The sequence below is a fragment of the Capra hircus genome, chromosome 25 (genome assembly GCF_001704415.2).
Source record: "Capra hircus breed San Clemente chromosome 25, ASM170441v1, whole genome shotgun sequence".
NCBI classification, from domain to species: Eukaryota; Metazoa; Chordata; class Mammalia; order Artiodactyla; family Bovidae; genus Capra; species Capra hircus.
Genome location: NC_030832.1, coordinates 13,556,698 through 13,568,705, shown reverse-complemented (window position 1 = coordinate 13,568,705; position 12,008 = coordinate 13,556,698). Strand labels below are relative to the sequence as shown.

The window sequence follows — 12,008 nt, the reverse complement described above, 5'->3', positions numbered from 1 at the left end:
TCATAATGCATGTGTTCCATCCACAGCATTTATCACACTACTTTTCCACTTATATGACTTTCTAATTAATGCCTTGTTCCCCAACCATGAGAAATAGGACTGTCTATAAACAATACCACACCAATGTTCAAGGGAAATGTTTAAGAAATGTTCAATGAATCAAAGGTGGAACTGCGGATTCTCTTCTATTGTTGCTACTATTGTTTCAATTATTATAACAAATACTATAACATAATATTTGGAAAAAGAAAACTGAAGAGAAAACAGATTATCTAATACTTACGTCCAACTTGAGTAGCTTTTCAACAACAAGCTCCAGAATTTCATGCCTCAAGGTCGGAAAATACACACTAATCCTGAGTAAGTTATGAACATAACATTCCTAAAACATAAAAAGATAGAAAAAATGACTATCAAGCAACACAGAAACTACACTGTTTATATACACAATATCAGCATAATTGTGATTTATATACTCCTACAGTATTTTTAAAACAGGTTTGTTGATACACAATTCACCCACTTTAAGTGTACAATTCAATAGTTCTCAACTATTCAGAGTTGTGCAACCATCACCATAATCAATTTCAGAACATTTTCATCACCCTAAAAAAAAAATCCTTGTATCTTCCAGTAAGGTACCTCCTCCCAGCCCTAAGTAACCAATGGTCTACTTTCTTTCTCTATGAATTTGCCTAGCATAGATATTTCATATAAGAATATTACAACATGTGGTGTTTTAGCATAATGTTTTCAAAGTTCATTCATGTAGCAAGTAAACCATGTTTATTGTTGACTGATATTCCAATCTGCAGGGATAGCACGTTCCATTTATTCATAAGCTGCTAAACACCTGGCTTCCATATTTTGGCTACTACGAGTAAAGCTGCTTTGAACATTTGTGCAAAAGTTTTTAGGTGGACGCATATTTTTACTTCCCTTGGGAGCAATGGAAATGCTGGTTCATATGGCAATTCTATCTTTTATGAGGAACTGTAAGGCTGTTTTCCAAAGCAGCTGTACCATTTACCATTTACATCCCCACCAGAGCGTGGGGGTTCTGGTTTCTCCACATCTTTGCCAACACTTGTTACTATCTATCGTTCTGAGTACAGCCATTCTAGTAGGTAAGAGGCAGTATCTCACTGTGGTTTTCCCTTGCATTCTCCTAATGACTAAAAATGTTTAGTTTTTCACGTGCTCCTTAGCCATCTGTATATCTATTGTGGAGAAATACCCCTTTAGACTCTTTGTACATTTTTAAATTAGGTTCAATAAGAGTTCTTTAAATATTCTAGATACAAGTCCTTTATCCAATATATGATTTGCAAATATTTTTCCATTATTTGTCTTTTTATTTTCTTGAAGACTATGAAGCACAATAGGTTTTAATTTTGATGCAATTCAACTGTCTTTGCTGTGGTTTCTTGTGGTATATCTAAAAATTGTCTAAGATCACAAATATTTTCACCCACATTTTTTCTAACAGTTTTATCCAATTTGAGTTCAATTTTGTATACAATGTGAAGAGAAGTCCTATTTCATTTTTGGCATATGAACGTACTCCTGTCCCAGAATCAACTGTTGAAAAGACTATTTATTCTCTTCCCCACTGTCCTACACAACTGATCACTATACATTGATCTGGCATCCCGTGACTATACTGAACTCACTTATTACCACTAGTGCTCCTGTGAATTCCTTAGGATTTTTCTGTATATAAGATCATGTCATCTGCAAAAAGAGACAGTTTTACTTCTTCCTTTCCAATCTGGGCGCCTTTCTTTTTCTTGCCTAACTGCCCTGGCTAGAAACTCTAGAATAATACTGACCAGAAGTGGCAAAAGTGGATATCCCTGTTCTGTTCCTTATTGTGGGGGAAAGCCTTCAATCTTTCACTACTGAGTATAAAAACAAGTTTTGAATTTTTCATAGATTTTTTTCACAGATGCCCTTCATCAGGCTGAGGAAGTTCTCTTCTGTTTTTGTCACAAAATGGTTTTGGCGTTTTTCATCTACTAAGATGATCATTGGTATTTACCATTTATTCTACTGATACAGCCTGTTATACTAATTGCTTTGGGAGTATTAAATCAACTTTGCATTCCTAGGATAAATTTCAGTGTATAATTCTTTTTTGTATGTTGTTAGGCTCAGTTTCCCAGTATTTTGCTGAGAATTTTAGCATCTATGCTCATAAGAGATATAGAATTTGTAACATTCCAGTTGAAGCACACTCTCACAAATATCAACAAAAGTTATTAACTCTTTATTTAATACCTATAATACATTATTTAGAAAAAAATATTCTGTATTTAGAAGGAAACCACTGTTAATTACTAAATGCTATACAGATGATCTAAGTATTAGGCAGAAGACTTCCACGACTTCATTAACAGAAGGCTCTGCCTTCAAATAAGGCATGTTTACAGCTGGTAATAAATGAGCTATTATCTTCCAGCAATTCCTACCTGTGTTAACATTAAGTTCTATCTAGATATTTCTGAAATGGACTCTGCCTTTGACACGTACACAGGAATAAGAGAAAAGGCACTAAGAATCCTCAGTCAGTGGCTTGCTAAGAAAGGATGAGTCAAATTCTTAGTCTTGAGTTTAAAATTCAGCAGACAAAACTTTGAAGAAAAAGACTCAAATTCACCTAAAACTAAACCACACAAAACAACTTTTCCATTATTTCCCCCATGAAAAGATTTCTTACCAATGTTCTCTCTGATTTTCGAACAAACGGAAATTTTTCCACCAGTATTGGCATAAGAAACCATGGTGTGCTATTTGAAAAAAAAAAAAAAAACAATTTCAATAAATCCATGATAACAAGACTTTCTCAGAAGGTAATATTTCCATTCTAAGAGCAAATATGGATACAAGAGGCAAAAGGCAACTCCTACCTCAAGCAACTGGAAGTGAAAACACCTCAGAGAAAATCTGTAACAACTTAGGGAAAAATAAGCTTCTGCTGAGTTTGATATCATCAGCATATTAAAGGAGGATTCCTTTTTTTCTACAAAAGTTTTAACAAAGAGCTTCAGTTTAAAATCTAAACACTTCCCACTACACATGTTATTTTTAAAAGGAGAAAAAATTACCAACTTGGACTTTTTAAAGTTAGCTTATGTGCTAAGCTTACTGGGGGAATTTGAAGTTCACCCCTCCAAAAGAAACCTACATACAGAGCTAATTTCTATTCGTAAGACAATACACAAACACATAGGCGGTTCTCACTGAAAATTTTTGGGTATTTTGTCTGTTGAAGTTAAAAGCAAAAGTCCAACCACCATAGAAAGCTGGAGGGTAGACTTGGCATACAGGTTTTGAAAAGAAATTTAAGACAATGAATAGAGAACTGAAATGCCATGTTTTCTAAACTGTGATATGACAGCAGTGAGATACAAAAACATGCTGCATACAACTTCAGGTTTGATGCTGTGAACATTTTATAATTTTCTACTAACTGATTGTAATTTTCTTGAGACTTAAACACAATACAAAATAAGTAACTGAAGTATACTCACGATGGGACATATTTTGCTATTATCTGTAAGGCTCTATGACAGGTGTCAAAATTTGCAGGAAGATCTACAGGTGAAAAGGGAGAGCATGAGCATTAAGATGAGACTGAAAACTGAAAAATTACCAACTTAAGGCTAAAATCGTCTGCTGACCAAAACGGAATCATCTGTCAGCTAAATAATCACATGTCAGCAAAATAATAATCTCAAGACTTTTCTCCATGACTATCAATGAATACTATAAATAATGCCAGTAATGGCAACTGATTGCATAGTAATCAGTTAAATATAACTGAGATTCTTTTTGTTAGATATATAACAAAAAGACCCCATCAAAGGTTGCCCTTTGTTACCGTCTACCCGTGAGACTAAGTCCTAGAGGAACCAGGATACGTGAGCGGTCAGCACACATTCACTCAGACACAAGAGGTGGCCTTCGTCTAATTCTCTTTGTACTTACTCTCATCCTCATCATCAGAATCCGAAACATCTACGTCACCTTCTTTAATAACCACTCGGGCTTTTGAGGAAAAAAGAAAATGTTATACTTCTAACAATCTGAACAAGCAACAGCTACATAAAAAAAGCGATTTTTCTGTTATCCAAACTTAATACAATAAAATTTACAATGTGGGCATGAAGTTTAAGCAGCGAAAAATCCCTGAGTTCCAAGACTTCACCAGAAGCTCACTAAAGCGAATTAAATCCATAAAAATCACAGCAACAAATAAATCCAGACACTTCCAGGGAGGTCATTACAGGGAACAGACAAGTACCAAAACTACTGCTGCCCCAGTAAGTATCCTGGCCTCTCCCATGGTGGCATAATCTCCAAAATACAGTGGGAAGGCAGCCTTTTTAACAGAGATAAATTTTTAAAAAGAAAACTTGAAGCAAGAAAAGAGCAATGACTTACGAGGTACAAAATGAGAAGCAATCATGCTGAGACATGGTCTAAGGAAGACAGTCTGTGCTGATACAAGATTACCAAGGAAGGATAAATACTCCTCCACCACTGTCTGACTTCTGTTCAACCACTGCAATCTCTAGAGATGAGAGGGAAAGACAAAAGAAACATTTTACTGATATAACATATCCTATTTTCAACATATACAATATATACTATTTTCAACAGATACTATTTTCAAAGTACTGAATTACATATAAGTCATTGAAATAAACAGTGAACTTACCAACAGAATATTAATAAGCTGCTCAAAGTCTTTCGTTAAGTACATGATGGAAGAACGGAATTCAAGCAGCCAGTTAATGATCTGGTCATCCTTAAGTTAAAAAAAGAAAAGTACTTTCAAAATCACAAGTCCTCTAAAATAACAGAGAAATTATATTACCTGGCATTGGTCATCTATCAGCAACATTTAAATTAGGGGGGAAAAGTCACAAACTTGGACTTAAGCCAAAATTGGGATGAAGATTTCTTAGTTTTTATCAAAATAAAAAAAGATGTTACAATAAATTTTCCTTTTTTCTAAAAACAAAGAAGAAGTAATATAGTAATTGATATTAGGGAAAGGAATCAAGTGCAATATTTAAATCTAATCATTTTTGCTTGCCCTAGAAAAGTGAGAACACCTCAAATGGTAAATGTTGACACCTGGGACTTTTTTAAAGTGAAGAATTCTAACAGATCAAATATTCTAAGGCCACAAAGACCAAGAGGCACCTCTACTTCCTCTATACTCATGATGACCTGCAAGCATGTGGATAATATTCAGTCTAAGCTGATTAACCAGAGTCATCAATAAATGTAACTTTTTTTAACCCAACATGCAAATGGGTCTAAAAGAATCAAAATGTGTTCTATATAAATGATGGGTCCACTACTCCATTAAATATTTTTCAGACAATAAAATTACTATTCATAATACTTTCCATGACACAGGAAAACCTGCTAAGTTCAAAAAAGAAGCCATGTAGAGAATAAGGTATCAGTGATACTTAATAGATATTGCTTGCATTGAAGCATATATACAACACACACGTGCAAGAAAAAAATTAAAGCCCCTAATTCTGGGGAACTTCCTGGTGGTCCAGACTTTGCTTTCATTGCCAAGGGGGCAGATTCACCCCCTGGTTAGGGAACTGGGATCCCACAAGCTGCACAGTATGGCCAAAAAAAAAAAAAAGCCCCTAGTTTTTTAAAGAAAATGGTTAATGCTGATAAAGATTCAGTAGGGGAACAGAGAAATAAAGAAACAAAAATAATACCGTGTTGCACCTTTAGCAACAGACTACAGACAATGTTGAAACCCAGTGATAAACTACTGACAGACAGGGCTGGACCTACAGCCCTGGACTACGTATAGGAAGTACACGCCATGCTCCAGGCATGGTGCTTAGCACCACACATATATACCTTTCCCTAATCCTAAACATGCTGCGAAGGGATTACTGTTATTCTCATTTTATAGACGAAAAAACTGAGGCTAAGAAAGATTAATAAGATTAATTTGCCCACCACACCAGTAAAAAAGGACTTCCCTGGTGGCTCAGACGGTAAAGCATCTGCCTACAATGCAGGAGACCCGGCTTCAATCCCTGGGTCAGGAGGATCTCCTGGAGAAGGAAAAGGCAACCCACTTCAGTATTCTTGCCTGGAAAATCCCATGGATGGAGGAGCGTGTAGGCTACAGTCCACGGGGTCGCAGAGTTGAACACGACTGAGCGACTTCACTTTCACTTTCACCAGTAAGAGACTAGGTTCAAACCCATCTGCCTAGATCGATGCCCCGCCCACTTCCCCCACACAGTGGAGCTCCCCACCTTCCACTCAACCAGCGAGAGCTTCTTATGCATTATCTATGTGACAAACCTCCATGACACTATTTGCGGATGAAACCCTAACTAACCTGGCAGGAAAATAAAGTCACAGCTCACTTGCACTACAGTTTAACTTCATAATGTCCACATTCATTAAGGGTAACAAGACCTGAAGCAGAGAGGTCAAGCTAAGTTACACACACAGTTAGCTCTAGTCTGTCACTTTTCCACTAAAACAAGTGCAACAGAATCATAAGGACATTTAATGCTCCAGTTTTCAAGTAAACCAGTCAGGGACTATGGTACTGAACAATTATCAGAAACAAATTATTTCAACACTCCTCTGAACTAACATAAACATTAACTGATGTGATTCTTGGGTCTGTAAAAATTCCCTGGAGATGTGCTGATATGAAATACAGTAGAACACAAAGAATGTGCACCCGGGGAAGAAGGCACAGGTCAGAGAAAGCTTTAAAGATGAAGTGATGCTTCCACTGTCTTTACACAGACTGAGTACTCTCAAGGGCTCTACACTTTACAAAGGTGAAAGCATGTCTTCAGAAAACCAAGAGCAGTTTAGTCTGGCTGGAGTATACTGTGAGCAAGCAAGCCAACAGATAAATCTGGAGAGCAATGAGGGACCAGACATATCACTGAAGTCCCTGTAAGCCAGATTTCTAATTAGAGATCTGCTGGTAGTGTGGGGCACGGTCTCAATGAAGGCACAGTCATGTGCTTAGACAATATCTGGGAAAGTTCATTAGTGAAGATGACATTTCAGTTGGGTCTCAAAGAATAGTCTTATAATTACAGTAATAATAATAAAAAACACTAATATAAGACTAGGTGCAAGGCAGTATTCTAAGACTTTTAACATTCCATGAGATAGATAGAACTACCATTGGTTCATAGCTGGGGACACCTAGGCACTGAAATGCAGTAATTCACCCTCAATCACAAAGCCAGTAAGAGAGGGAGGTGATGTAACCAGAGCCCATGCTCAGACAGGCACCAAGCAAAGTGGATCCAAGAACCTCTCACAGGCAGAAAGAAAAGGCGTAAAGAGGCAAATTCAAGAAATAGAGTCTCTAGTGAGACGGAACACTCCAAGTCTGCTGCAGGCCATGCTAAGGGGCTGGTCCTCTATTCCTCGGTGGGCAAGAAGCAGGGCAATGGCATTTCTAGAATGTGCTTTAGAGATGACTCAGATGCACTGTTAAGATATAAGGGATGGAGGGGACGTGAGACAGACAAGCAATAGATCATTTTAGCACATAAAGCCTGTATAGAAGTGGATTTGAAAGAGAGAAAACGCTAAATCCAGGGCACCTGTAACACCTGTGGGTTTGCGGTTAAGAAACAAGTCCACACAACGTTGTAATTCAATTATACTTTGATAAAAAAAAATAAATGATATTAAAATTAAAAAAGAAAGAACAAAGTCTGAAGTCCACAAGAGCAATCTGATCTATAAATGCAAATAGCTCTATTATGAGGACACAGATATATCCCAAAGCCACGAGAACATAGGGCAATCACACAGGAAGAATCTGTAAAGTGAGGACGGGGTAAGTTAGGAAATCCAACCAATACCAAATTCCTGAAGAACCTGTCAAGAGAGAGATGAGAGATAAGCAGTAAGAAGACAGGAAGATCAAAGAAACTGAAGGAAAGGTTTTAAGAAATGGGCAGTCAACTGTACAAATTGCTACAAGAAATTACTATGGGGCTGAAAGAGAAAGTCCATGAAATCAGAATGCAGGAAATCATCAGTAACCTTTGTCACAGTACATACAGCAGTGGACTTCACAGTGGATTTAAACACGAATGAGAAAGTGCAGTCTGTCGGCATGAACAATTACAAAGTCCTCTGAGTCAGACACTGCTCTCACTGGATCCTCGAAAGACCTCTACGCTTGAAGAACTTATTTCTCTGGTTTTACAAGAAGGGAAACGGAGGCAGAGAGGTTAAAGAATGTGCCCAAGATCACACACTGGGAAACAATGGAGTTGGGATTCTATCCCAGGCAATCTGACCACCACTGCCCACAGTAACAGACTATTCTTCCCACAACTGGGCAGTCAAGGAAGAAAGGGGGAATAACGTTTACTTGACGGGTACATATCTCAAACCATTTCCAAAAACACTGAAACAGGGTAGTAGGTTGAAATACAAGTCATCGTTTGTTGGTTTCATCTTGCCGTTTTGGCACTGGAGAGCCATGAGCGTTGCATGCAGCACAGAAGACGGGTTCTAAAATGGCAAATTAAAGCAGGGTTTCCCAGCCTCAGCACCGCTGGGATTGTGAAGGGCTGCGTGTGTGCTGTTTGCTTTTCAGCAGCACCCCTATCACCCACTCACTGGATGGCAGCACCACTGTTCCCTTATCAAAAATGTCCCCAATTCATCACTAAGTTCCCTCAGGGGTGAAAATGCCCCTGGTTGAGAACCGTTAAAGCAGGATCACCAAGTAAGTTCTAGAGAATGGAACAGGACAAAAAGTGCAAATTAACACCTTTGTTAATAACATTAACAAAGCGGTAACAACTTTGCTAATAATCAAACACAAAATTAGTTACCTTTATCTCTGGATCTGACAGCTGGTTCTTCAACAACTCAAAGTCATTTGTTTCCCCCTTAAGAAGAAGGGAAAACAATGAATTTTTGCTTGCTTGGGTTTTCCTTTTAAAGACCAACAGCAGGACTTTAAACTATTACAAAAAGAAAACTGTAACACTGGCATCTCAGTTCTGCGGTGTTTGGGTACACTTGTGTACACCTGTGTACTGAGATCTGACCATGGCAGTATCCATGCATATATATGGAATTAAACGCAGGTCACACATGAAAGTACACAGAATGCACACTTTCCCACCATCACTGAGACACAGTAGAATCACTTCTAAACTGACATGGAAACAAAGCCCATTAATAGAGCTCGTTTATTATCCCAAAGCAATGCTTATGTAACTACTTAAGAAATAAAATGCTTTGATCTAATGGGTTTTTTAAAATTACACCACTTGCTAAAGATTTTAAAGGACACGAAATAAAGCGTAAATAAAGCTTTAAATAAAGCATCTGAAGGTATAAAACCGCAGAAAAGGGGTTACTATTCTAACTGTGAACGGACAGCACCATGCTATTGTTAAACTGATTTGACTTCAATATTGATATCTAAAATCCATCTTATTTGCCTATTGGTCTTTAGTATAATAGCTATAATTGTATTCTGACCACCAAAAATCAAACCTCAATACATCAATTATATTTCAACAAATCTGAGGGACAAACCCACCAAACCTCACACTATCCCCTCTTACCTTTTTGTACTTCAGTAACACTTCTGTCACAGTTCCACCAAACCGAACAGCTTTTCTTGGGGGAGAATTGAAGAAATCATTCTCTAATGCGAGCATGTCTGAAAGCCTACAGAACCAAAAGTATCAAGCCATTAGGTGCATGACAAGGAACAATCTCATCCTTCAGTGAGACCACTGCTAAAGCCCCCTAACTGGCCTCCCTCCTCCCACTTGAATCCCCCATCAATGGATTCTTCATTCAGTGATTTAAAAATCTTTCAAAAACTGAAGACAGGCTTCCCTGGTGGTCCAGTGGTTAAGAATCTGCCTGCCAATGCAGGGGACACAGATTTGACTCCTGGTCCGGGAAGATCCCACATGTTGAGGGGCAACTAAATAAGCCGCCACAACTACTGAAGACTGGGCACCCCCGAGCCTGTGTTCTGCAACAAGAGAAGCCACCGCAGTGCGAAGCCTGCACACCACAACGAAAGCAGCCCGTTTGCTGCAACTAGAGAAAGCTCACAGTAACCCAGTATTTTTAATTTTTTTTAACTTAAAAAAGATCATGCTACTCTTCTGCTTAAATTCTCCAAAGGTTTCCTACTTTACTTAAAATAAAAAAACCTAAACTCCTTTTCGTCTTTAAGGTCCTACATTAATCTAGCCCTTACCTATCTCTCTGACCTCACCTCCAACCCTTACATACTGCAGCCAGAGTCCTTTCTGCTATTCAAGTTCACCAGTCAGATTCCCATATAACTTACTATTCTCTCTGTCAGAAACACTCATTCTCCAGATGTACACGCGGTTGGACCCTTGTCTTCTTTCAAGTTGAAGCTTAAATGTCAGAGAGACCTTCCATATCAGAAATCTTAAGTACCCATCCTCTCCCTCTTCCCTACCGTCACACTGTTTTATTTCTTCACAGTAGTTACCACTATCTGAAATTATCGTTGATTTACTCTCTTTCCCTCCTTAGACTTAAAACTCGGTTGAGAGCACGGACATTGTCTCTTTTGATATACTGTCCCCAACTCTAACATCCAAAGTAGATACTTAAAAGAAAAAATTATGATATTATGCCAAGAGTTCCACAAAGTCTGTTTCTTTTAAACAAGTCAATGAAAAAAAAAAACAAAACATAGCATCCTGCTAAAGACTCTCATGGAAGAAAAGTTATGACCAATCTAGACAGCATATTAAAAAGCAGAGACATTACTTTGCCAACAAAGGGCCGTCTAGCCAAGGCTATGGTTTTTTCAGTAGTCATGTATGGATGTGAGAGTCGTAAAGAAAGCTGAGCGCCAAAGAATTGATGCTTTTGAACTGTGGTGTTGGAGAAGATTCTTGAGAGTCCCTTGGACTGCAAGGAGATCCAACCAGTCCATCCTAAAGAAGATCAGTCCTGGGTGTTCACTGGAAGGACTGATGTTGAAGCTGAAACTCCAATACTTTGGCCACCTGATGTGAAGAGATAACTCATTTGAAAAGAACCTGATGCTGGGAAAGATTGAGGGCAGGAGAAGGGGACCACAGAGGATGAGATGGTTGGATGGCATCACCGACTCAATGGACATGAGTTTGGGTAGACTCTGGCAGTCGGTGATGGACAGGGAGGCCTGGCCTGCAGCGGTTCATGGAGTCGCAAAGAGTCGGACACAACTGTGCAACTGAACTGAACTGAAAGACTCTCAAAGTTAAACCCAAAAGTGTTTTATGGGAGTTACGGGTTTTAAAAGTTGAGCTAGATATAAAACACTGTTAAGCAAACGTGCATCAAAATAACCTGCAAGCAAACAAAAACTTAAAGACACAATCTGCCATCAGTGACGGCATTTGGTTAATAATCCAAATAACCCAAGTATCTCTTTTTGAATCTAGTCGAAGAAGCAGGAGGGAAGAAGGGTAAAGTAGTATAAGGTAGTACCCAGGCCTGGAAAAATGAGGGAGCTCAGTGGGGAGAAAAGGGGACTCTGGAACCGAGGAGGTTCCTTTTCCCAGCCCCGCTCTCACCTTTATTACCCATCTAAGGGTAACGGGCTCACTCCTGACGACCTAAAGTGACCCTCTTCCCTCGGCTCCCACCCATTCCATGAGCTCTGGCCCAGACCCTTCAGTTCCGCTCTCCTAATCCCGGTCCAGTGCTCTGGTCCCGGACGCGCAGAAGGAAGCGTCCTGGATTCTTACCCGGTCCTCGACGAGCCCAGCCTATTGACAGCAGAGGCCGAGGCGGCCGCATCTCCGGGTAACCGCGTGTGAAGCAAAGGAGCCGCCATCCGGCCGGACAAACGCGACGACTGCGGCTTGTACCGGAAGTCTTTCTCCCTCTAGGCCCGCCTCCGTCCCGGAAGACTCGCGTGAGAGCAACGGGCTTCAGCCAATCAGGAG

At 39.2% G+C, this 12,008-nt stretch overlaps 1 protein-coding gene across 1 annotated transcript in view; it reads right to left on the bottom strand.

Annotated features, from left to right (window-relative positions):
* The window catches only part of RRN3 (RRN3 homolog, RNA polymerase I transcription factor), a 29,134-nt gene extending 17,136 nt beyond the window's left edge, over positions 1-11,998 (bottom strand). Inside the window, exons 1-9 of the mRNA XM_005697520.3 lie at positions 11,808-11,998; positions 9,639-9,744; positions 8,895-8,951; positions 4,724-4,813; positions 4,447-4,576; positions 3,991-4,050; positions 3,534-3,597; positions 2,720-2,789; positions 284-382 (exon numbers count right to left, since the gene is read on the bottom strand). Coding sequence (XP_005697577.2) covers positions 284-382; positions 2,720-2,789; positions 3,534-3,597; positions 3,991-4,050; positions 4,447-4,576; positions 4,724-4,813; positions 8,895-8,951; positions 9,639-9,744; positions 11,808-11,896 — 765 coding nt within the window. The 5' untranslated portion in view covers positions 11,897-11,998. The remainder of the gene's footprint in view (positions 1-283; positions 383-2,719; positions 2,790-3,533; positions 3,598-3,990; positions 4,051-4,446; positions 4,577-4,723; positions 4,814-8,894; positions 8,952-9,638; positions 9,745-11,807) is intronic.